The sequence below is a fragment of the Populus alba genome, chromosome 2, assembly GCF_005239225.2.
Source record: "Populus alba chromosome 2, ASM523922v2, whole genome shotgun sequence".
Taxonomy (NCBI): domain Eukaryota; kingdom Viridiplantae; phylum Streptophyta; class Magnoliopsida; order Malpighiales; family Salicaceae; genus Populus; species Populus alba.
In genome coordinates this window covers 3,226,420-3,253,048 of record NC_133285.1, presented here as the reverse complement: position 1 = coordinate 3,253,048, position 26,629 = coordinate 3,226,420, and the positions used below count along the sequence as shown (strand labels likewise).

Below are 26,629 nucleotides of genomic sequence, written 5' to 3'. Positions count from 1 at the left end.
AATATAAATTATATTTTATAATTTTATTTAATAATATTAATTTTTGGATTGAAACAGATATTTGATATAGTATTATAATATTTGATAATCAAATAATTTTGAATTCAAACCTTATCATTTTAATTTTTTCCTTATTAAAATTTAATTGGTATAAAATATTATATATTTTACTTAATAAGATGTGTTAGAAAATAATATAAGATATATATATATATATAAGTTTAAAAAATTTATTTTTTTTATATTTTATTATTATTATTTATGGAGAATATATAAATGTTAGGTTTTATTATAAACCTTACGTGTAATTGAATATAAAATCAACAATAAATTATAAAAATGATTCTAAAATAAAAGATTAAAAAAAAAAACAATATATAAAAATATATATCCACTACCCCTGTTAAATTTGGTTTTATCACTAACAAAACGGGACGAATAATTTTATGATCTATTCTTACAAAACTCAATTAGAATCGCTATCTATCTGTTAATTAAAAAAAATGATGAAGATGGCTCCACGTTAAATCAATGTAATTAATATTAACGGTCCAAAGAGGGGAAGAAAAAACGAAGAAAGAGAAGCATGCAGTACAAAGTCAACGGAAATGGGTCCCAGCGGGCCCCACTCCTGTCAGTCACCGAACAGAGCACCCCTGATTCGTGTCCCCCCGGCGCAGAATAGCAGCAAGAAAAGGCGATGCAGCCATGGGAGTTTTTTTTTTTTCGGGCAGTCAAGAGGACACCTCGGGGTACGTGTCAGAGTTTTAGGGATAGACTCACAGACGTGTCAAGACCCAGTTGGCTAAACATTTTCTTACAACGGCTGTATAGGATGCTCTTTCCGTCTTGGAGCCTGAGTGGAGGTTGTTTCAGGGCCCCACAATTGGCGGACATATCGATAAGCCGAGCAGATAGAGGAGTGAAAAAATAGTTGAAAGCGAAGTAAAAAACGAGTAGCTGGTTGGGTTTTGGCCTTTGGCCTTTGGTTAGCAAGTCAGTCAGCAGTCACTCAGTCACTCGCCTTGCTGGCATGGCTTGTGTTGGGTTTTCAGAGCGTGTTTGGCAGTATGGTAGCGGCTGCTTTTCAAATAGCTTTTCATGCTGAAATACATATCAATAATATTTTTTTATTTTTAAAAAATTATTTTTGACATCAGCACATCAAAACGATCTAAAAAGTACAAACCAAACTCAAATTTAACAAAAAAAAAAAAATTCAAATTTGCACCAAACACAGGTGCAAACACGGAGACAAACGGTCTCTTAGCTTTTTCTTTCTTTCATGTATACGAGATGGCATGACCGTCTATTGCCGCAGACTACGAAACAAGTCTGTTTGATGGAATTATAAATATAAATTATTGTTAAGTAAATAATAAAAATTAAAGATATGATAAAACTAATATTTTATGATCGAAAAAAAATTATGTTGGTGATCAAAAATTTAAAGATTGAATAGAATAATTTGTAGCAATTCACAATATTTTATGAGAAAAAATACAGTGATTTCCCCATATAATTTAGTTTTGTCTTACATGATTTAGCTTTGTTGTTGATAAAAAGAAAAAAAATTACAAAAGTTAGATTTTCTACCGGCTTGATATTAAAAAAAAATCAAAAAATATAATTTTTTTTAAAAAGCTCATGATAGAAAATATTATAGCAATGCACAATGTATTATGAGGAAAGCTACAGTGGTTCCACGTGATTTAGTTTTATTGTAGTTGTAACTCTGAACCAACTCAGTATTAAAAAAAATAAAATAGATAAAGATAATTTTTAAAAAAAATTCATAACAAAAAAAAAACCATGCGAGGAAACACTATAGCAATCCACAGTGTTTTAAATAAATAAATAATGACAAAGCTAAATTCTAACCACCTTGATATTAAAAAAATAAAATCGACAAATATAATTTTAAAAAAATTTATACAATAAAGAAACACATAAAAAAAAAACTATGCGGGGAAACACCATAACAACCCATAATGTTTTAAAGAAAAATTACAAAGTTAAATTCTTAATCATCTCAATATTAGGAAAATAAAATCGACAAGTACAATTTTGAAAAATAATCATAAAAAAAAAAACAGGTTGAGAAACACTGTAGTAATCCGCAGTGTTTTGTGAGAAAAACCACAATTATAATTCTCAACCAGCTCAATATTTAAAAAATAAAATTGACAAAAAATCATCATAAAAAAAACTATGTGGGAAAACACAATAGCAATTCACAGTGTTTTAAATAAAAAAAATTATAGAGCTAAATTTTTAATCAGCATAATATTACAAAAATAAAATCAACAAAGATAATTTTATAAAATAACAAAACAAAAAGGAAAGGAAAGCACTCTAGCAATTCATAGTAAAATATGAGGAAAGTTACAGTGCTTTCCCCACAAATTTTTATTTAAAAAAAAAAACTATGTTATGAGATATTGCAGCAGTTCATAGTATTTCAAATAAAAAAAAATTATAAAATTTAATTTTTAACCATTTTAATATTAAAAAAATAAAATTGAAGAAGATAAATTTTTTTTTAAAAAAAAAAAACACACTAGCCTGTTCGTTTTTACTGAAAAGTTGATTTTGGATAAGAAATCTACAATAAAATATAAGAAAAGTTACATTACTTTACCCAACGCTTTTTTATATAATGTAATGTAATATATACTGTTTTCGTCCCTTTTCTTACGCCAAAAAATTGTTTTTATTAAAAAGTTGATTTTGGATTAGTCTTTGCTATCCCCAGTAAATTTACTTCTAGCCTGTTCGTTTTTTATATTAAAAATATTTTTTAAAAAATTAATTTTTTATATTATTTTGACATGTTAATATTAAAAATAAATTTAAAAAATAAAAAAAATATATTATTTTAATATATTTAAAAAAATACTCAAAATATCATCATAAACACTATACGAAGCATCCTCTATTAAAAAATAACGCACATTTTGACTTAAGTCTTGCTTGCATATAGAGTGGTAGGTCCGAAGAAGTGACCTCATGAATCTTTTTAACTTTGTTTTATCTTTTATGTCACTAAATTAGCGATTTTTTTAATAATAATAAAAAAAGAATGTGAAGATACAAAAGGGTGCAACACATTGTAGCTTTTGATAAAAAAGTTAACAAAAATCCAAAAATATATACGAGTTTTATACATGGATAATATCGAAAAGGACCGTCTAATCATAGTGGTACTAGTGAGAATACAAAAGTTGGTGAAAATTGCCAGCTAAGAAATCTAGAGTGGCGCCAGATATTAAAAAAAAAAAAAACAGAGAAAACTCCTATAACACGAATCTACAAATACATTCGACTTATCAAGAAATAACGTCTTGTGCGTATTTTTTTAAAAATATCATTACCATATTCTTTAAATATTTAGCATTACTCGCTAAATTATACACTTGCTAACATCTTAAATATAGATTTGAAATAATCTCACGTTCGGCGAAAAAACCCATGTCCTTTGAGATGCTTTTCAATGAATAAATTCAATCGAGGACGATTTTTTACCTGCTCATGTCATTATTCACCAGCAGTCCTTGACTTGTTAATTTATTAGATAGATTTTGATTTTGCTTTTTAAAATCATAGTTGTATTGAAATGAAATATAAAGTATTTTATTTTTTAAAAATTAATATGTATATTTGGGTTAATTTGTGTATACTTCAATTAATTTTACGAATTCTAAAGTTAATTACTAAATAAATTTTCAGTGACCATCAACATTAACAACTACATGGATTGAACCTGAAAACACAGAAAAAGCAAACCCATGATATTTTTATAAAAATATTTTATAATTAAAAACATTTAAATTATAGTTTTTATATCAATATATTAAAATTATTAAAAAGGCTTAGAAAATATTAATTTAATAATTTTTTAAATAAAAAATAATTTTAAAAACATTTTGAAATATGTTGATTTGTTAACCTGATATCTTGATAAATTCACAGCATGTGCTCCACAATGCCAAAACATTTTGAATTTGATAATAAATTGGTAGTATTAATGAACGTTCTGAACTTTAAATCCTAGCACACCCATACATGGCAAGGCCTATTTTTGCAAGAGCTCCCAGCAAGCACACACAGCATACCATGTCTGGAAGTAGTAAAACTGAAGCTGAAACTGTATAGTATAATGTATGGTCTTGAATTGAATTGAAGAGAAGAAAAGGGAATAAAACCAAGGTCCTGGTATGGGACCCACCTTCAAATCTGTGACAGAGACAGCAGTTTCATTTCCCAAGCCCCCCTCTCACTGTTTGCACTTTCTTATTTAAATGCCTCTATCATTTCTCGCTTATTTTCTCTCACTACGTAGAAAAAGATTAAAAGAATTTAAAAAGGGAGGAGAAAAACGAAACTAGGAGTGATTAAAGACGGGAGCTTTGTATTCTTATGGGTTGTGTGTGAATTCTAAAGCAACAAAGGCAAAGCAAAGTCTTCTCGTTCACACCTTTCAATCTCAAAGCCATGGAGGCAGAATATAGGGCTGAACACCACAGCAAGGTCTGTTTCCTTGGTGCTTTCTTTCACTCCAAATCTTGATCATTTGTCGCTCTAAAGAAACAACAAATTTGCTCCTTATTTTGGGTTTCTTTCCTTCTTTCCAGTCAAGTCTGTTGAATCTGAAAGATTAAGCCTTTGAGAAGTTTAGTTTCTTGGAATTTACATGCTTAAAGCTTATCCCTTTTGTGGTCTTTACTCTTTACTAGAGAATGACCATTTGGGTCTTTGATTTTTTATTCCCTGGAGATCTAATATTGAGCTAGGTTTTTTAGATTCTTGGAGTTTATATGTTCTGGTGCTTTGGGGTTTTGACTGATTAAGATTGCTGGAGTTTTTGGTTGTTTTTAACATGGAGGGGGTTGAAGAAGCTAACAGAGCAGCTGTGGAGAGCTGCCATAGAGTTATAAGTTTGTTGTCTCAACCTCAAGATCAGGTTCAATATAGGAATTTAATGGTGGAAACTGGCGAGGCTGTGTTTAGGTTCAAGAAAGTTGTTTCTCTTTTAAATACTGGTTTAGGTCATGCAAGAGTTCGGAAACTTAAGAAGTTACCGACCCCTTTATCCCAAAGCATCCTTTTAGATAACTCACTGAATAGAACAGGCCACTCATCCAAAACACCTCAGTTTCTCCAGTCTAGCAGTTACCAGGAAAGCCATCCGATTCAAGAATTGGGCTCAAGTGCTAAGAATTGTCTATCTCTGGGAACCCCATCTTTGGAATTGAGTTCAACCGGGAAAAACCCTCTTCAGCTTGGGCAACCCACTTCAGCAGCAAAGTTTCAGTTCCTTCAGCTTCAACAGCAGCAGCTGCACATGCTACAGCTTCAGCAGCAGCAGCAAGCTGAGATGATGTTTAGAAAAAGCATTAGTGGAATTAGCTTGAATTTTGATAGTTCTAGCTGCACACCTACAATGTCATCCACCAGATCTTTTATATCTTCCTTGAGTATAGATGGTAGTGTGGCTAATTTGGAAGGAAGTGCATTCCATTTAATGGGGCCGGCTCGCTCCTCGGATCAGAGCTCACAGCAACACAAGAGGAAATGTTCCGGGAGAGGAGAAGATGGAAGTGTGAAATGTGGAAGCAGTGGTAGATGTCATTGCTCAAAGAAGAGGTTAGATCTGTTTGATTTATTTGTGTCTATTTAATTATTCCGCTGTTAGAAATTAATTGTTCAAAATCGTGCCTGTTTTCTCTTATGTTGACCTTAGGCTTGTTTTAACACTTTTGTTTCATTGTTTGTGTTGTGATGGCAGGAAACATAGGGTGAAGAGGTCGATCAAGGTACCTGCTATTAGCAACAAGCTTGCTGATATCCCCCCCGATGATTATTCCTGGAGAAAGTATGGACAGAAGCCCATCAAGGGCTCTCCTCATCCCAGGTATGCTCGCTTATACTTCTTCTCAAACATGGTTTTAGTGCAAGCAATATATACAAGTTCTCTTTGAACGGAATTGTGATTCAGTAATTTCTTTAACTTCCTGTTGAATGAAGCTAATTTGCTGACACTCACTCTGTACATGATTACTTAGTGTGCATGTATGATCTAAATATATGTTTCCCATACGGATTAAACAATGTGATGCATATTGATTGGTCAGCTGATTGTGTATGTTGTGCTCATTGCAACCTTTTGGTTATGGGATATGTGAAGTGGTCTCCGGTTAAACAGAACTAAGTTCATCTTGTTTAATATTTCACGTTCGCCTCTTTGAGGAACTCGTTCAAACGGAGTCTTAAACTTGTGCAGGGGATATTACAAGTGTAGCAGTATGAGAGGTTGTCCTGCAAGGAAGCATGTGGAGAGGTGCTTGGAAGATCCGTCCATGCTTATTGTTACCTATGAAGGTGAACATAACCACCCGAGGGTTCCAGCACAATCTGCAAACACATAAAAGCCTCATGCAATACTTTCAAGGTTCTCACTGTTTAATGAAAACTTGTCGTGATTGGCTCCTGTACATACTTAGCATGGTTCAATCCTGGGATATAGTCGGAGCAGGTTCTTTTTTGGGCTTTGAGAAGTTGGCTTTTCAAAGCTTTTTTAGCAATTTGGCAGTCAGGTCTGGCACTGATCTAAAAAAATTTTAAATTGGGGTCTCGGATTGTAAGAACTCTTTGATGGCAACCACAATGGCTTTAAACAGTTCAAAAGAAGTGTTTCCTTTTTCTTGGGTTGTTGAAAATTGAAATGGCTCAATTGGTGTAATTTTCTTTCCGATTTGACTTTAATTTCTGATAGACTTTTCATTGCATTAATTTGAATGATTGGTGGTTGGTTTACAGTGCTTGTGGGGTTCGAAGGCAGATGATGCTTTTGTTTGCGTGGACCCAGCATGACATCCTGTATTTGCCACGAGCAATGGTCATCATGTCTCTTGCAAGATACATTAGACATGCATGCAAGGAACTAACAGTGTTACTGAATGTTCGTGTAATTCAATCTTGTTCCAGGTTCTTGAATTATTAGTTGTATCATTTTATTTTTTTCTTATCTAGTTCGGTGTTTGAAAGTGAAAAACGGGCTGTATGAAATGACATTTAATCAAAGACTCGCAGCCAATAATCATGAAAACGCGTATTCTGGCTCGACAACACCAAAGTCTTCGGCATTTGACTAGCTTGTTTTTGTTTCTTGTTTGTGCAATCTTGGACCTGGTTCTGGTGGCTTGAGCCTAAAGATCATCCATCTTCAGAATCTGCGTCTGCACTTTCATCTATCCTACCAATTAATCCCGAAAACAGTGCACCAGTTACTGGATTACCTCTCCTTCCCTGCTGTGAATGAATTTTTCAAGCTATACAAATTGCTCGAGGGAGGATTTTGCAACAAAGCATGTGACATGCAAAGGACCAACATGGGTTATCCTGCTACAGATCCATCGCTATATCACTGGACCTCCACTGGCATTTATGTTGTCCTAGAACAACAAATTCCAAATCTTGAAAGTTACAGAGCAAAACATTCTGTCTGACCACCTGCTGGCCTAAGTAGGTAAACACTGTACTGTATGCAACCTTATCAGCAAACATGGACCCATACACAAGCTAACTACATTAACAGGGAAAAATATATTTAAGGATTCGATTGGTTGAGAGTCTATGATTGAGAGAGTTGAGGTTCTGTAGTGGTGGGGCGTCAAGGATACCAGTCAATCAATTGCTTCTACAAGTCCTCGTCGTCATGATTATCAACTGGGTTGCGTAAGGTTAGACTCATGTTTCAAGACAATACATATTATGGTCGCCGGAGCATAATGCGAAGGTTTTTTCAACCTTGGAACGGAAGTAGATGAGATCTTGACCAGCTGCTGGCATTGGTCTGTTTTAGTTGAGAAATGCCCTATCAGGGAAATATCCTGAAAGCAAATTAAATGGTGGATTAGCAAGAAGTAGTCTTTCTTGATCCTTATTGGCACGAAGATCGTCTCCCAACTATGAACAAAATCTTCAACTTGTGATGAATTTGATTATGCTGTCCTTTTCCAGTTTGACTATATATATTCTCTTCCTTTCTTTTCTAATTTTGGTGAGAATAAAACCTTTGTTCTGCCTTTTTCTTCCCGAAGAAATCAATTGGATGATTTATTTTTAAGGAATGTTGTTTTATAAAGTATTTTTATTTAAAAATATATTGAAATTATATATTTTTTATTTTTTAAATTTAAATTTTAATATCAATTTATTAAAATAATCAAAAAAATATTTAAAAATAAAATTAAAATATTTTTAAAATACAAAAATAAAAATTCAAACAGGTTAGTTGTATCTGTACGTTGAGAGTATCTTTTTGAAGACAGGGGAGCTCGAAGCTAGATAGGAAAAACTCTGTGCATATGTACACCTAGCCAGCCTGTGACAATTATGACTTAAAATAGGATCCTCAGGTTAGACTAATAGCCTATAGACTAGACTAGTGTGGCGTTACGCAACGACTCAAAGTCAATTTAAAAAAAAAAAAAAACAAAATGAAATAATCCGTATGCGTTGAGATCTTCATAATGTTATTAAATATGATACAATTAGTTAATTTTAAATTTTTTAATCTGATTTTTTATCTAATTATATTTAAAATTAAATGGCATAGAGTTGTTTTAATACGATCCTCTTAACTTATCAAACTTAAGATTTGATTCTACTAGATTTAATATTTCTATATTTTTATTTAATTATACAATAATAAAAATAAATATTCATAAAATTAAAAATAAACCAAGCACAAACTAAAAGTTAAGATTATTATTTAAGACTAAATAATTTTATAAAAAACGAAATGAAACTATTTATAATGATAAATTTAAAATTAAATAAATATTAAAAATAAAAAATTAAGAATAAAAAATATAAAAAATGAATAAAAATCATTATTTTTATTATTTTATATCAAACATGCTATCAAGAGCTAAAAAAAAAACAGTATATATCAAACATGCTACCAAAATTTTCACCCAAAATTCAACTTTTTACGGCAATCCAGTACCAATTAGACTAGAAGCTTTATTATAGATGCCACTGTTCTTCGTTGTCGAATCCTGAGCAGAATGCATCCCTCGGCCCCTGGGCTTATTATACTGGGCTTTATTATAGATCCAAGTCTTATTATACTGAGCGAAGTCTATCATTAATCTATTTAAAGCATAGTTTGTATCCATGCCAAATCAAAATATCAACAATAATGAGTACATAATTAATTAAATTGTTTAAATAATTTTAGAAAAAACGATGAAGTCAAGATTTGAATCGTGGGGCTTGTGCCCATGCTACCATTGCAGGTTTGTCTCGAGTTGCAGCATCTTCTGATACGGAGTGATGAATGGGCCTATGCCCATGCTTTATCATTCCGACCCGGGCCCCTCTGGTCAAATCTTCCATTTAATATATCACTCCCTTTCTTTCCGGTGAAAATGCTCGATAAATAACAGCTGGAAAGTAATTTTTTTGGCAGGTGATTTTTTTTTGTTTAATAGTATCATAATAAATAAATTAAAAAATATTTTTCAGTATTTTTTTATCATAAAAAATAAGTTAAAAAATAATTTTATTTTTTCAAGTTTATTAAAATAATAAGAGTCGAATACAAGAGATAAAAAATTAAAGGATGATGTTAAAAAAAATCTTATTTTATGAATTATTTCACATAAAACAAGTGGCAATAAAAAAATTGAGAACTAAATCTTAAAGATAAAAAAAAAAAATTCAAATTAAGATGATGATATAAGAAACAATAAAAAAAATAGAATTAAAGCTAATATAAAAATCAAATCTTAATAGACAAAACTAAAATAAAAATACATAACAAATAAAAAATCGATGACCAATTTGATACGATTAAATATATGACAAATAAAAAATTGATGATTAATTTAATATGATAAACAAATAACATGATATTTTTAATTTCTTATTCAATTATTGAAAAGTGTATTCCGATAAAAATAAAATAAAAAAAAATTTCATGAAATCCTAGCTAAATTTTTATTTAACTTGGAAAGTTTTTTTATTGATTATTTTTTTAAAATAATAAATAAATATAAAAAAACTTGGAAAGTTTCTTTTAGAAAATCACCTTCCATGAAATAAATAAAATAGAGCCATAATACATGCACGACGCTATGTATTGTATGCCTGGTAAATTCTTGGCCTGAAAACCTTTAACTAGTTGGTATGCTGTGCAAAAAAAATGTGTTTTTTTTCCTTTGTTAAAAAATATATACTAATTTAATGGGCCCGTGCAACCCTTCATTTCAGGTCATAATTTGTTTGAACGTGAAAAAAAAAAAATCAAACCAAAATGAACTATTTAACACTTTATTAAAACTAACTCAATAGATTAATCATAAAATTTTTTCTTAACATGGCTCATCAAATTAGTAAGCATTATAGTTTTCTTAACATGACCTCATCAAATTAACAGGTCAGAAACAATTTAAATAATTGGTTTTAAAAAAATAGTTTATCTTTGAAATAATTCAAGATGATATCTTTTTATTATAATGTTTAGATGATAATATATTAGATTAACCCGAATTTCACAGTCTAATCTAATAAACCTTCAATCTAGATCATAGACTATATTGAGTTTTTTTTTTTAAAGTGATTTTTTACCTGATGATATGATAACATAAATAGACACTCGTAAAATTAAACACCAATTAAATATTATGATATTTATTTGAGACTTGGTAAACTTAAAAAAAAAACTAAGACAAATTAGGAAGATCAATTTAAAATTAACCAAAACTCAAATGTTAAAACTGAAAGAATAAAAAAAAAAGGAAAAAAGGATTAAATAAAAAAAAAAGATGAAATTTAACCAAAAAAGGGAAAATGAAAGAAAAAAGGCATTGAAACCTCTCAACCAACCTCATCATTTAATTTTGGTTTAAAATTAACCTGCATAGAAGTTACCTAAATGTGATCCGATTGACTTGATAGATTAAAAAAAACCTGAACAACTAGTAAAAGACATGTCTTGAATTAAGAAACATTTAAAGCCGACATCTTTTATCAATACCAAAACGACAACACATTTTAATTATTTTTCATTTAATGGTACGATAACAAAAATAAAAACTCATAAAACTAAGCATAAATTCAATAGCAGGATATTTGTTAGAGACCACGATAACCTCATAAAAAATAAACTAAAAAAAAAAAAAAGATAAAAATCAACATGGGATAAAATTGAAGAAAAAAAAACTAAAATTTGATTCATCCATCAAAAATTGAAAAATAAATTTTAAAAGAAACAAGAAATGTAAAGAAAATGAGTCAGTTCCTTCATTGATCATGTGAACATCACTGTTCATTTGGAATGTAAAGGAGCTGGGGTTTACCTTAGTCTTTTCAGAGGAGTAGATAATAAAAACCTATTAAATTCTTAATTTAGAAAATACGCTGTCAAGAAAAAAAGACTTAATCTCAATTAAAATATAAATTAATATAACCAGGCAGAGAACTTGTTTGTCGCTACCTTATTTGTACGGTTTATGTTTTTTCAAATGTTTTTTATTTAATAAAATATTAAATTAATAATTTTAGATATTTTTTAATGAAAAAAATATCTTTAAAAAACAGCCTACAGCTTTCGGGGAAAATCCACACCGTTAGAATCAGGAGGGGACGTTGCCAAACCAAAAGCATTTTCAATTTGGCAGTGGATTAACTTTTTCTGGTACTTGCCTGGAAAGATAATCCAGCACAAACAAGAAAGACGTGGCATGTCTTAGTTGTCACACGTGATAACAAAGAAAGGAATCTATTTTAACCTTTAGGGGCGTAGGAAACTACTTAAATCTTGTATTTGCCTTTTCAGATGTATGGGATTGAATTTTATAAATTTTAGAGTTATTTGAGATTTTTATGGTTATTAATTTTAGGAATTATAAATTTAATCAAGATATATGTAAATTATAATATTACATGAAATTTAATCTTGATTTATAATTTAAAAATTATTTTTCATAAATAGTCATGATAAAAGGAGTTTATTGTAACTTATTCATCATGATTTATCAGAATATATCAGTTGATCCCTGTAATATATATAAAAAAATAATCTAATTAGTATTGACTATACTTAATTTAATAGTGTAAAAACAAAAGGAGAGTTTATTCTTTATTCTATGGCCATTCTTTTCATCCCATCTACTTTTTATTTTTTTTATTTAACCTTTTTTAAAACAAGATTCGAAAAAAAGAAACAAATAATAGATGAATTTTAAAATATAAGTACTAAATATATATCTTCTAAAACCACGAATATTAATTAACTATTTTTACTAAGCTACAAGAATTAAGCTATAATTAGAGTTTAAGAATACAGCTGATAAAAAAAAAGTGATTCAAATTATTATTTTTAAATATAGTATAAAGTATAAGTTATAATTTACAGGTCAAATTAAAAGAAATTATTTTTTGTTAAATACAAATTTTGGTTTAATTTTTTATTGATTTTTTTTATTTAAATTAAAAATTATTTATAATTAAACACATATGAATTTTATTTGAATTGAATGTTAAAAATCAAACCAAAGAATAAAAATACTATTTTCTAATTCAAAAGTTGCATTTTCTAGGAAATTTAAGAATGATAATTTCACTCCAGCAAGTGAATACCAACCTCAATTAACTCAAGTGATTTGTTTAATATTATTAATATAAGTATTCGAGTCATTTTATATACATCTTAATTAATTATATAAACTCTAAAATTAATAATTATATAAATCTTTAACAATCAACATATTAATAACTAGCTCAGTCATGAAATTAAAAACAAACCCCTCCATCCTCAAGTAAGTGATTTTTGCCTCAGTTGGAGTAAAATAATACATGAAGTAAAAAAAGTCAGATTCAGGTAAATTATGAAAATTTCTCAGTCCGACCCAAAACACTACCTCAACTACGTAAACAAACCTTAAAATTTGAAAAATTTACATTTTGTAACAAGCTGTGTTGAAAAATTAGGTTTCTCCATCTAATCCAGCCGTCACCTCTCACCCATTTTGCTCTCTTCCTCTACTCTCTTCTCCAATCTTCACATCTCCGGCCAGCAGTAGACGCCGACAACAACACAAGCAGGCAGCTTGAACTAACCCTTTCGTCTAAACAGGAAGTAACTCTCTAGAGATTTTTCTCTCCAAAGAGCCAAGTTTTCAAGACAGAAGCCAGTGAGTGTTGCAAGCGAACAAATCTTGGTTTTCCCATGGTGGACATGTATTCCCACCAGCAAACTTCACTCACGATGACCGTGGGGCACCTTTTGACTTCAAAATACGTAGCTGTAATTTGCTAATTTCTTTCAAGACCTATGGCTGTGCAACTTTCCAGTAATGGAGTTTTTAATTTTACAGTCTCTGTGCTGTTTACTTGAATTCGTAATATCTGCTAGTTATTTATTGCAGTCCTTGTGTTTAATTTAGGTTTGCTTTGGGGAAGGTATTCTTCTGGGTTATTAACTTATTATGTTAGTATAATGTCTTTGTGGATATAGATGCCAGGTATCCATGGATAACGACGGATACCGGATACCCGATACCTGACCAGGTCAGGTTTGGTTTGTAGCCAAACGAGTTGAGTTTCCTCTTCACTGCACCCAAAACAGAACAAAATAAACAGCAAACCAGAAACTGCTACTAATAACGAAGCATAAACACACCGATGAACTTGCAATAAAATGAAAACAATTCAAGATTTCAGAATCCTGCAAACATGCCTCAGCTGACATGCTAGTTTTAGCCACAAATAATGATGATGGCGGTAACATTAACAACAGTCCCCTCAACTTGTACATAAACTTCAACCAGGAAAAAAAAAAAAAAAACTTGTACATAAACCACCGTCATCAATGCCACGTTAGTACAGACTAATAACCCAAAACTGTACATGACTGGACGCATAACCTAACAAGGATTCTGCAAACTAAACATGACCAGTCAATCAACAACTTCCTTCGCCCAACAACCACAGATCACCATCTCAAGCCACTCAAAAGAGTGGTGCGGGCAAGTTCAGGTCAAACAACAGCGGCCTTCGCTTCTCTTCATTTAAAACCAAACCCACGTTTTCATTCACATTCTCGATCTTGTACCCCTGATACTCTGACCTCACCGGAGCCACCGCAGTTGGCGCAGCCATTCTTGACACCTCATCAGAAAGAAAAACCGGCGAGCACCATATCTTTAAACCACCGGCACCAACCACCGTTGTTTGCAAAAACGGCAGAGGAGCAAGATGGTCGCGGTGGAAGAAGTTCGTCCTTGCCTTGGGTCCACGGAGAGACCGAGCTGCCTCGTCATAAGCAAGTGCCGCTTCCTCGGCCGTGTCAAAAGTTCCAAGCCAACGACGCGTCTTCTTCCATGGATCCCGAATCTCAGCAGCAAATCGACCCCACGGCCTCTTCCTCACGCCTCTGAAATGGCGTTGGGGTTCGTTCTCCACCGCAGGTGTGGGGGGAGCTGGAGGTCCCGCAAGGGAGAGGGTTGTTGTGACAGTGTCGTTACGGCGGCGCCACGCGTCCACCGTCATTGTTGTTAGAGAACCGTACAACGTGAGGGTATAGGATATATAATGTGGTTTTTGTTCGAGTAGAAGAGAAAGTGTAAAGGTTAAAGGTTAGGGGTCTTTTAAGGTTTGTGTGGACAATGTATATAGGGGAGGGGACAGTCTTGGTTAACCCCGACAGCTTGAGATTTGCTTTATTTATTTATCTATTTATTTATTGTGAAGTAATTAGTGTTTTTGAATTTTTTATTTTATTTTAATTAACTAGGCATTTGGGTTTTTTATTTTGTCCATGGGAAGAATTGAAGAAATACTCCCTGCTCTCCCTCGTGTTATTCTCACGTGTACATGAATTTATATTTGTAATTGTTATGGATATTAAAAATACATCAAAAAATACATATATTTTTTATATAAAAAACATCAAAATCATAAAAAAAATAACCACTAAAACAACATTATTATAATATTTTTCAGATAAAATATATTTTTAAATATAAGAGTTACAGACACGCACGAATCTTCTAGTTTGTTTCTTCATCAACAGATGTTGAACTTGCTCGTTGCGTAGCAGTAGAAGAGGAAAACTACAGTTACTAACATCTGGACTCCAGCAAAGGCAGGGAAATAATTTATGACCTGCTGCGTTCAATAAACAATAGGTCATTAATTATTGGCTGTGGAGAAGATTGCCATGAACACGAGCTAGCTCTGGTAGGTGCGTGCTGTGCTACCTCTGCTGTCTGTGTCGCCACTGAAATTTGTGTGCAATGGCAGCTTCTCCTCTTTCCTTTTCTTGCTCCTTGACCAGCTTAATGGGATCTGTAAGCCTCCGCTAGCTAGGTACAGCTACACCCCCTTCCTCTTCTGATACTTCTAGGCTAGGTTAGGCTAAAGAGAACGGTCCATTTGAGGTTAAATGTATCTACATGATTAAATGTAGCTAGGTACAGCTTAATGGAGCCATGTTCTTCTAGGTTCTAACCATCTGGTTTAAGACCTCACGGGAGATTTCTAATTTTTCCTTTCATTTAAGGGCGAAGTTCTTACGGTTCCAATTCATTGGCTAAAATGCCGTGATCATCACTGTTCACCCTACGTATTTTACTATGGTGGATTATAATAGTAAAATTTTTAAAAATTTTCAATTTAATTTTAATTTTTTTTCACAGTTAAGCTCAATTTAGAGCTTAGTTACATGGTTTTTTTTTTGTGATGGTTAAATTACATGACAAGTGATTAAAGTGCATGTATAATATGAATAGTGTGTTTGAATTTGTTATTGAAGTATATTTTTTTATTTCATATTTTTTTGCTGTAATGTTATTGATTTTTTGCATTTTTTAAATATTAATTTCGATACTAAACTTTAATTGCATTATCTTCAATTCTTATTAGGTGAGAAGAGTTAGAGGTTATAGTTGGAATCCGGTATAAAGAGAGAAAGATACATTTCAACGATTCTGAGCGTAAAAAAAATGATTTTTTGTTTCAAATGGTTCCATACATTTAGAGGTTATAGTTGGAATCCGGCATAGAGAGAGAAAGATACGTTTCAACGATTCTGACCGTAAAAAAAATGAAATTTTGTTTCAAATGGTTCCATACATAGTTTTTAGATCCAGCCCGGTTCAAGGCCCGATTTTTGGGTTTTGACAGGGTTGTTCAGGTCAACTTTAAAAAAAAATTAAAATGACATATTTTTAGTTAAAAAAAAAAAAAAAGTCAAAGGGTTGCAACCAGGTAGTTGGGTCACACCTAGTTTTTTCTTTTCTTGTTTTTTCTTCAACAAGGCCCGATTTCAGCCCTGAGTCCTGGGTCGGGTTTCAAAACTATAGTTCCATGTGATAATAAAAGTTTGAATTAGGTAATTTGTTAGCTTGAAAATGCCTCGAAAAATAAATCTAAAAAAAAAAGGATTCCAGGTTGATTATTGGTTTTGGATTGTTTTTTTTTTTTTTTTTTTTATGCTTTTAGAGGTGTCAAGGATGGGTTGCAAAAGGTTATAATGATGTTTTGTAGGTATTTGGGTTGAAAAATAATTTTTAGATGACAAAAAGAAAGCAACCTGATTTTTTAACCACCATAATGATTGAAATCTGGATACAATAGAGGGCAACCTGATTTTTCAACCACTACAATGACCGGAATCTGGGTGCAGTAGAGGACGCGTTGTTTTTTTTTTTCAAATTAAATTCGTGCATGGGACATGTCATCCTCCCTGTCATCCTGGGCAACGTGTTAGGCCTGATGTTATTCTTTATTTTTTTGTTCTTCTTTTAGAACTCTTTTTATATGTTCTTTAAAAATAAATTTTAGATTTGTATCTAAAATCCTTTAGTCACGCGTCGTGAGATTGAGATTGTCCTGTACAGAGTAAATACAAAAAAATTATAAAATATAATTCATAATCATTCCACTATTAAATGATAAAATTTTAAAAAATTGATTAAAAAATAAACAACAATAAAAAAAAATAATGATTAAAGACGTGTTTGAGAGTGTGACATCAATTGTTTTTCAAAGTGTTTTTCACTTGAAAATGTATAATATATATATATATATATATAATTATTTTTGACATCATCATAATAAAATAATTTGAAAAAACTCAAAAAATATTAATTAAAAAATATATATTTTTTATTTTTTTTTGAAAATATTTTTCAATCATAAAAACAAATAAAATTTAAATCTGCCATAAAAAATTGCTTGCCACTTTTCTATTGCGGAGAGGGCCAAGCATAGAAAACTATGAGAGAAGAATGGGTCAACGGAGCTACAGGGAACCACATCATTGCCATACACCGCCTTGTGAGGATGCTATCGGAGGAAGGCCATTGTTGGATCCTAGATGAAGCCGCGCAGACCACCACATCGTGATGGCATCTTTCATGCTCAAGCCAATTCTCCACTTCAATTCTTACCATGAAAAAAAAAAAGGCCAGAAATTTTGTTTTGATTTTAAATTTAATCCCTAAAAATTTAATTAAATTACATTTTATTAACTATCAAGATAAAAAAAAAAGAATTTTTTATCATTAATTCATTAATCCAATCGGCTGAATGTAATAATAAAAAACCTAGGTGGATACACATAGACAAACTTAAAATTTAGAGTTTATTAGTGATTGATGTGATGATAATTGTTTGTTAAAATATTTTTTTTATTTAAAAATATATCAAATTAATTTTTAACTTTTTTTAAAATACCAGCGCAATTGAAAGATATAAAAATGGTAAAAAGGTAATTTAAAATAAAAACAAATAAATGTTTTAAAAAAGCGGGAAATTAATGGATTGCCAAGGTTGCATGTGGAGCAGTACAGAGGCAGTTTGGTTTGACTACCCGCCAAACCTACAATTTGTGGGGCCGACGTAAGCTGACAGCATTTAATAAGAGGGGTGGAAAGCCTAGCTCGGATATTTTTGATGTCATGACAATAGCCCTCCAAAGGCACAGGCATAGGCATAGGCATAGGCATAGGCATCGACAATGATAGCTCACCAGTGCCTAATCTAATCTTGTTTGGGAGCAGACATGTCAAGCCCTCTGTATCGTTGGAAAAAAAAAAGCTTTTCCTTTTGAGTTTTTTTTTTTTTTTGTTTTTTTGCCTTGGTAAATCCTTGTACGGCTCCAAGTTACCTCACTCCTTTACGAGAAAATAACGGTAAGAAAGTTGAAATCATGTAAAAACATTACATGGAAATTAGAATTTTTATGTTTTGATTTGTGAGTTTGACAGGTGCGGACAAAATAAATTCCCTGTTAGAGATATTTTTTATACTCAAATAAACATGTGTATTTAGATTAAAAAAAATAATATATATAAAAAAAGGGAAAAAACAAAGTGAGTTTCACAGTGCATGTCTTGTATTTAAATAATTTAAAAGATATGGTTTATTTTTGAGTTTTAAATTTTTATATTTTTTTTTGGTATGTTGGTATTGAAATTAATTTTTTTAAAAAAATTTATTATTATTTTAAAATAAAAATACTTTAAAAATTAATTGTTTTCACATTACTAAACAGTGTCAAACTAGCCTGATTGGTCTAGCTTTCCATGATTTTCACTTGACTTTTATGATTTTGGGTGATTTTTCTTGCTAGAAATTGTTGTTCGTGTTTTGGCCTTATATGACAATATGGCCGATTAGAATTGCCCCTTGCATTGTAATCATGTGTCTTTTTATACATCAAAGCCTTGGAATTTTTTCATGGGAAAGATATTGCATCATTGTTGAAAATGTTAGTTCGGCTGGTCATAGCGACTCTTGATTGATATATTATGTCATTTATGATATTGGTGAAAAATATTGATGTTGCTCTATCAAAAAGATATAAAAGTTGAACCCAAAAATTGCATAAAATAGCATTTTCGATAGAATTGATCCAGCTATTTGAACATGTACACGAGTTGGTGATTTTTGAAGAGCAAACCCAGGACATGACTAGTTGAGTTACACATCTTAAGATTAAATTTCAATATAAAAATGACACATGTCGGGTAGAATTGATCTAGCTGTTTGGACATGTACACGAATTGATTATTTCCGGGGAGCAAGCCCAGAGTATGAGCAATTGAGTTATACTTCACAGGATTAAATTTCACTGTAAGAATGACACATGTCGAGTATAATTGATCCAGCTGTTTGGGCATATAGTTGCTAAAATGGCAAGGATTTTTTTATTTTTCTTGTAAATTTTTGTTTTGTTAGGCTGAAATTTCCAGCTGTTTGGGCATGTAGTTGTCTAAATGGCAGGAGTTTTTTTTATTTCTTTTGTAAATTTTTGTTTTATTTTTCTTGTATCAGCAGACGATAACTGAGTTTTTGAACGAATAAATACAGAAAATTCAGATATAGTGTATGTCCCAGTTATGTTAAAGAGTTGATTATGTATCGTGGAACCTCACGTCATTTCCTTTTCCACGCAGATGAGAATTTCATTCCTGAATTCCCTAAACTCAGTTGACTCTCATGGCAGGAACAAGAACAAATCAAATCACTAGATTATGGATCTCTTGGTGTGATCGGCCTGGATATTACTGGGCTTCACGCAAGCCCAGTCTGCTGGTATGATCCTTCTTTCTGATTTCGAAGATTGATTTATTTGTTATTCCTCGCAGGTGGCCACTTCTCTGTTTCAACTTCATCAAAAAATCCAGGCAAAAAACCTCTCAAATTAGGTCATCTGGGCCGAGCATTGTTCGTTTGTTAGCCACATTAGAGACTACAAGAAGTACAGGGAACCGCTTCATCTCAATCTAATAATCAATAAAGTCAATTAAAAGTTATCTAAGAAAGGATTGTGATTGTTGAAATTCAAATTATTGGAATTTAAATTGAAACAATAAGCTGAGTGTTTGATAGTTTGCAAAAAAATCATTTGGATGAAAAATGAAGTAAATATAAATCAACATTTGGTAAGAAAGAGGAGTTGGAATGATGCTCTAGAATGATATAATAATAACGTTTATGATTAACAGTTCCATAATGCAAAAATAATATTTACTCTAATTGTTCTATAGTTTAATTATTTTTACATTTACTCTACATATAGCAATTTATATTGTAAATCATCATATAATTTAATATATTTTTCATATTATACATGTAAACTGTTATTTTAAAAAACACAAAATATTTACCTTTTATTATAGCAAAAATATTTTTCATATTATAGCAAAAACATATATTTTTTTAAAAAAACCATTTTAATATATTTTCAAATAATAAATACTTTTAACCACACTTACAGCACAGTAGCAAACACCAGCTTCACACCCACACTTTTCCAGGTGAAAGAAGCTTTCCTTGAATTTTATTATGCGTATATCACAAGCCACCAATCACCGGGAAAGGAAAGAACGAAAGCTGCTTCCCCTTCCCGAAGTCTCTTCTCTTGGCCCCGACCAAACTGCTAGATGCAGATTAAATTATAGTTCTCAAATTGCTTAAACTAACAGCATTTGATTGATCAAATGACTCTCCTTGGACAAAAAAAAAAAAAAAACTTTACTGTTTTTTTTTTTAAAAAAGTGGAGATGCCAAGAGGGGAGGGGCAGCTCTACAGAGAGAATCATCAACCTTTCTATTTTAAAAAAACACACCAGGTTGAACTCTCCGCAGGTACTATAATGGTTCTCTCCTTGTCAAGGGTGAGCACCTAGCCAGGGCATTTTACTTTTAATAGAAATACAAGCAAACATCATGATGACAACTAGAATTTCAGTATCTTAAGCACAATATAAGTTGAAATAAAACCAGACAACTTCTTGTTCCACTTTTAAAGACAAGCTCAAAAATTTAAAAATACTAAATTAAGAACCGGTAAACAAAAGGCAAGTCCATGAAAGAAACAACAGCTACTGCATAAGCAAAATCTTCACTTGAGGGGAATAAACCTGGAAGAATGGGTGGCACCAATACCAGGTCTTCCATGCTTAACGGGCTTGTAGGAGATCGAGAACTCAGCTAAATAATGGCTTATCATTTCAGGCTTGATTTCAACTTGATTAAAGGTCTTGCCATTATAAACACCAATGATACTGCCGATCATTTCAGGTACTATAATCATGTTGCGAAGGTGAGTCCTAACTGGTTCTGGTTTCTCACCGGGTGGTGCCTCCCTTTTCTGTTCAGGATATCACCAAAAAAGGTTTTAAAAAGCATCCATTTCATTTAGCATGTCAACAAAGCTAATATATTAGAAAAAAGTAGCACAGACATCATTAGATCATTTAGCATAAAATAGTGACCAAAGAAGATAGAAGCGTACAAACTACAACAGCTGGTTGCATGACAAGGAAAACCAAAGAGTGAGTTCTTTGTTCTACAGAAGGCCTTTCAACCAAAAAGTCATACCACAGACATCAATGCGAAACAGTTCCAAAGCTTACCACCATTGATGATGCTACACTCGATGAGCATCGAAATTGGCAAAATAAGCACTGACAATATATCTGGGAGGGTAGAAAGTAGGAGACTAGAACGTAGAGGGAATGAAGAAAATAGATAGACAGTAATTTCTTTCCTCATATTTGGATCGAATGAACATGAATGGAAAGAAAATATTGGGTGAGTGATTTAATTTATTGGAAAAATGGATAGACGAAATCTCATTGATAGATGAATTAATTATACAACCTTGAACATATTGCACATAAACATTCATCTGAGGGTATATATGTAAAATCACATTAAGGTTTATATGCTGTCTAGTAATGTCTCTCTACTCTCTCCTTAGGTTTGAAGACAAAGGAAATGTAGGCCCATTCTCCTTCTTTTCCTTGACATTCCAGCCAGGAGAAAATTACATTCCCAAACAGATTGTAAGAGAAGCATCACCAAAAAAAATATTTACAGTCTGCTCATGCTCAATCATGCAGTAATCCCAAAGGACAATATCCACTGAACGATGCCTACAATTGAGGCAAAACAGGAATCTATAGTGACCATAACTTCAGAACAGACCAACTGCCTATTCTGTGAAGAAATTACTCCCATAGACATCACATGGCAAGAGGCAACACCACCTTCCAAATGCTATTGTTATTCTTATGACACATCTAATCCACTGACAATACTTTCATCCATGATATATGAAAACAGATTCCCACCAAAGTGCCCCTAATGTCCAGATAATTATGGTTCTCCTGTCTTTAACACCCTCCCACCCAGATGCTTGATTTGGTTCAGCCATTGATCAGGTGGTAACGTCCTGTGGCTAGATCATTTTTTGACCAGTGTACTCTCCTAATAAAAGAAGAACTGTGATTCCGAGTCTAAATTGACACCGTCATACTTAGACTAAGGAATCTGAGCGATGTGATGCAATCAACATCCGTACCTTAATAAAAGGAACTAAAGTACTCTATTGTGGTGCAAAAAGATTAAAGGCAAGTGGAATATTATTTTGATTAATTTTATAAGGAAAAACCAGTGAGAACAATTCCAAATATAAATGAAAACAAATTTGAACCGAGCAGCAAACTTAAGAACTGAAATCAAATTAAACCAAGCAGCAAACTACAAGGATTGAAGAAACGTACAGCCTTGCGCAGTTTCTTGATAAGTGCCATTGGCTTCCTCTTCAAGCCCCTCTGAAACCTGACATCAAACCAAAAATACGACAACTAAAAAAATAAATCATTTGGGCATGAAAAAAAAAAAAAAAGAGTTAAATTTCCCTCTCGCTCACCTCCTGCGAGCACGCGCAGGAAAGAGCTTGACAAGCTCATCTGTAGACATGTCCAGCAGAGCATCCAAATCAACTCCTCTAAAACTGAACTTCTTGAACGTTCTCTTCTTTGGTTGTCCTGCTGCAGCGACATCGGTCTCAACGTCCGCCTAAAATTCATCAGCATAGCAAAAACAAAGAAGGAAAATAAATCAATTAGAGAAAAACTCGATGACAGTTCGAAGCCTTTGTTTGGTTCCCGGGATAATGATCGATAGTTTTTAGGAGTTCCAGCGCGTTTCGATCATTTTCCCGGGAGAACATCTAGTCGTGGCGGAGATTGAAGGCCAGGGCTGGATTTGAGATCTTACCATGACTAAACCTGTAGATTGCAGAGACGGAAAAAGCCTTGCTCGTCTGCGGGTTAGAGTGGAGAGTGTTGAGGGGTGGCTAGGGTTTCGTCGTTATGATGGTCAATTTATAGGGCACCAAAAAAGCCCGTGGACAAGACTTGATTGAAACGACCCCCTGGACTTTTTAATGATCTTATTGATAGTCCTATTTATCTTACTAAACTACAATTCAATCCCTTATCTTACTAAACTACAATTCACTTTCTTTAGTTATTCAAATTGTTTTTTTAACTTTTTATATCGATTTAGTTATATTAAAATAATTTTTTATATAATTTAATTATAAATTTAAATTAAATAATAAATTAGATTAAGAGATTTTAAGATGTTAGTTTGAGTTTAAAAATAATATTAAATAATTTCTTATAATTTAATTCTTTATATATATATATTTTAATTCTTTTTACAAGGTAGCACCGTTATATGTACTCGTATATAACTACTAGACCATGCAATGTTATTTGTTAAACTTATTATTTATGTCAGCGATTTTTTAAAAACAAAGCATAATTGATACTAGGGGGCGCTTGATGGTGTATAATAACCCACCTTTCCGTGGTATTTCTATGTGTTCTTTACCCCTCAATAGGACACCCTACCCTTCTTCTCCTTTTTTTTTTTTTTAATGTTTTTATTGGCAAGATAAATTGCCTCGAACTACCAATAAAAATTTAAACTTCAAACTTGTGATAAAATCTTGAAAATAATAAGAGTTCATGTCATTCTGTGTGTACCTTGACTAATTTCACGGTTCCTCAAATTAACGACCATGTAAATATCTAGTGGTCATTAGATTTATAAAACTCGAATTGGTGATTTATAGAAAACAAACCTAAACCTTACCAGTTAAGCTATATCCTCGGAGTTTAAATTTTAAAGTCTTTAGTAGATTTAGAAGGTATTTGAGAGGGTAGTGACAATTACTTTTGAAAATTTTTTCATTCTAGAGCACATTAAAATAATATATTTTTTTATTTTTAAAAAATAAATTTTGACATCAATACATCAAAAAAAATTAAAATTATAAAAAATATATTAATTCAAAATAAAAGTTTTAAAAAATCATTTTTTTTTTAATATTTTCTGATCACAATGTCAAATATTACCTTATATAATGGAGTTTTTTTTGCTAATTATCTATCAGCAAAGGCATCTTTGTAGGGCGGTTTATCTAAACATTAGTGACACGATAGCCACCGTTATCCATCCTCAATCCCTTCACATTCTTTGTTGTACGATAGAATTACTCATTTACCCCTGTAATAAAAAACAGGAGCTTCATGGTCTTTTTGTTTTTTTTTATAACAGTTAGAGGACTAGGATAAACTTAAAAGAAAAAAAATATATTGAACATGTCATTAGCGATCTTTTTATCATGTTTTCTTTTGCTATTCTTTGTTTACTTATTAGTCTTTTAACAAATCATAAATATATAAATATATATATAAAAGTTTGCTTGCTTGCTATGTACTGTTTGAGAACAAGGTACAAACCGTGTTTTTTAAAAATTTAAATATTTATTTTTTATTAAAATTTAATATAATTTGTATGTTTTTGATCGTTTTGATATGTTAATATTAAAAATAATTTTTAAAAAATAAAAAAAATTATTAATATGTATTTTAATATAAAATATTATTTAAAAAATAATTACTACCATGCTGTCAAATCTACTAAAAAAAATAAATAGTGAAGCATCGTATTACCTAAAAAGTCATGTCGCAACGCAACCGATGAGGTGAGCATGCGCAATTTATTATACGGTGACAAGCTATTTTTCACCCTTTTTTTTCTTTTCCTTCCCTATGGATTTGTGTCTGACCTTTCAAACTTCAACTATGTTCTTTTATTTTTATTTATTTCAATTATGGCTATCATTGTGCTGATTTTTATGCTTTTTGAAAGAAAAAAATTCAATCCCATCCTTGTGTATTTTGTTTTATTTCGTTCTCAACATGTCATTATTTTTTTTACTATTTTTTTTATTCTTTAATATTTTTTTCATTTAATCTTCTTATTTAATTTGATGCTCATTCTTTTAATTGCTATTTTTTTTTTATCATTTTCTTAATTTATTTAGTTTTTCAATTTAATCCTTAATTACTTTCTTTTATTTATTTTTTTAATCAAGTTTGGTCCTTATTGTTTTTATTGATATCTACTTTTTTTATTATTTTTTCATGATTGAGAATTTTGCTTCATTGTTTTTTTGTATCTATCTTCAACGTGTTAATCCCGGCCATCATAACCTGGGTCACTAGTTTCAAATTTTAGCTTGATCTAAGTTTAGTTTTTTTATAAGTTATTTTTTTACAAGTTGATTTATTTATTTATTTTATTATTCGACACTAAGTTTTTAGGGCTTGAACTTCATGATTTATTCTGCTTTTTTTTTTGTGGAGTTATTTTGATCTCATATTCAGGTAGTGGGATGGTCGAGTTAACCAATGTTGACTTGGGTTTTTTTGTCTCTGTATTTTTTAAAAACAAATGATTTATTTTTTCATTCCCATCCCTTGCAATAAATTATTTATTGGTCCATGAGCTTTGTGATTTTTTCACTTTGTTTATGGGGATATTTCGAGTTTAGGTTAACTAAATTAACTTATGTAGACTTGAGGGTTTTTTAAGTGTTTTTTTATTTAACTTTAATTTTTTTTTCTATGTTTTTTTGTAATAATTTTTTTTTATCCAATCTCATTTAGCATGTAGCGGGTTAGTCAAGTTAACTTGGTTGATTGATTTTTTTTGTTAATGTTTTTTTATTTTTAAATTTTTTATTATTATTTAACATTAGTTTATTGATCGTTGAACTTTATGATTTTTTTTTAATTTATAAAGCTACTATAATTTTATACCGGAATGATATATTAATTAAATTATTTTAAATTGATCTAGTTTATTATTATTAAAATAACTTTTTCTATATTAAAAAAATTAACTCGGTTCACAGCGACACCATAACACGTATTTAGTTACCTGCGAAACAAAGGAGTCCAGTCGTGTTGCTGATATTGTCCCTAGGATTTAATTTTTTCATAAAAAGTTATTTTTTCCAATTGATTTCTCATGTTCCTGGGAGACTTTTCTTTTCCTTTCCTTTCTCTGTGGTGTGCCGTCCTCTTAATGGCTGCCAATTTCCTTTTGCATCAGCAATATGAAAGCTCCTCCAAACGTCTTTCGTGTGGGCGTTTGGTAATGAGGTTGTGTTTTCATTTTAAATAAAATGCAGATGTAACTCGTTTGATAAATAAAAAAAGCAATTTATTATTCATGGATCCTACACTATTTTTGCGTTCCAAATGCCGGGTAAAGAAAAGCAGACGAATTCGCTCCTGCGCACTTCGAGTGTGTTTGGCATTGCGGTAGCTGTTGTGGTTGTGGTTTGAAAAAAAATTGTTTTATAAAAAGTACTTTTAATTGAGGTTGGTTTGAAAAAATAGGTGTTTTGGTTAAAAACTGTGGTTGAAATTGAGGTTGAATAAAAAGTAATTTA

The 26,629-nt window shown here is 31.4% G+C and overlaps 3 protein-coding genes across 4 annotated transcripts; 1 reads left to right on the top strand and 2 right to left on the bottom strand.

Annotated features, from left to right (window-relative positions):
* The first annotated feature begins 4,329 nt into the window (after nucleotides 1-4,329).
* Nucleotides 4,330-8,132, top strand: LOC118049282 (probable WRKY transcription factor 21). 2 transcript variants are annotated; one of them, XM_035059230.2, is made up of 4 exons: nucleotides 4,330-5,646; nucleotides 5,789-5,914; nucleotides 6,284-6,451; nucleotides 6,820-8,132. In XM_035059230.2, exons 1-3 carry the CDS (start codon nucleotides 4,880-4,882, stop codon nucleotides 6,426-6,428), a joined length of 1,038 nt encoding a protein of 345 aa, XP_034915121.1. In that variant the 5' UTR covers nucleotides 4,330-4,879; the 3' UTR covers nucleotides 6,429-6,451; nucleotides 6,820-8,132. The 2 variants fall into 2 exon arrangements, with proteins under 2 accessions (XP_034915121.1, XP_034915120.1); XM_035059229.2 differs by lacking the exon at nucleotides 6,820-8,132 and having other exon boundaries at nucleotides 6,284-6,770.
* Nucleotides 8,133-13,844: 5,712 nt separating this feature from the next.
* On the bottom strand, nucleotides 13,845-14,689 carry LOC118049281 (ethylene-responsive transcription factor 9-like). Its single transcript, XM_035059228.2, has one exon. The coding sequence runs from the start codon at nucleotides 14,560-14,562 to the stop codon at nucleotides 14,023-14,025; it is 540 nt and encodes a 179-aa protein (XP_034915119.1). The 5' UTR covers nucleotides 14,563-14,689; the 3' UTR covers nucleotides 13,845-14,022.
* Nucleotides 14,690-20,752: 6,063 nt separating this feature from the next.
* LOC118049280 (small ribosomal subunit protein uS19) lies at nucleotides 20,753-23,235 on the bottom strand. The gene is made up of 4 exons (XM_035059227.2): nucleotides 23,092-23,235; nucleotides 22,742-22,890; nucleotides 22,593-22,650; nucleotides 20,753-21,175 (listed from the first exon to the last, which is right to left on the bottom strand). Exons 1-4 carry the CDS (start codon nucleotides 23,092-23,094, stop codon nucleotides 20,927-20,929), a joined length of 459 nt encoding a protein of 152 aa, XP_034915118.1. The 5' UTR covers nucleotides 23,095-23,235; the 3' UTR covers nucleotides 20,753-20,926.
* Nucleotides 23,236-26,629: the final 3,394 nt, after the last annotated feature.

Bases quoted from the DNA above. Each gene is read 5' to 3' on its own strand.
- LOC118049282 (XM_035059230.2), top strand. From the start codon at position 4,880: ATGGAGGGGGTTGAAGAAGCTAACAGAGCAGCTGTGGAGAGCTGCCAT. The intron at 5,647-5,788 runs GTTAGATCTGTT...TTGTGATGGCAG, and splicing joins TGTCATTGCTCAAAGAAGAG to GAAACATAGGGTGAAGAGGT. The intron at 5,915-6,283 runs GTATGCTCGCTT...AAACTTGTGCAG, and splicing joins AAGGGCTCTCCTCATCCCAG to GGGATATTACAAGTGTAGCA.
- LOC118049281 (XM_035059228.2), bottom strand. From the start codon at position 14,562: ATGACGGTGGACGCGTGGCGCCGCCGTAACGACACTGTCACAACAACC.
- LOC118049280 (XM_035059227.2), bottom strand. The intron at 22,651-22,741 runs GTGAGCGAGAGG...GTTTGATGTCAG, and splicing joins CCTGCGCGTGCTCGCAGGAG to GTTTCAGAGGGGCTTGAAGA. The intron at 21,176-22,592 runs GTACGTTTCTTC...TATCCTGAACAG, and splicing joins TCAAGAAACTGCGCAAGGCT to AAAAGGGAGGCACCACCCGG.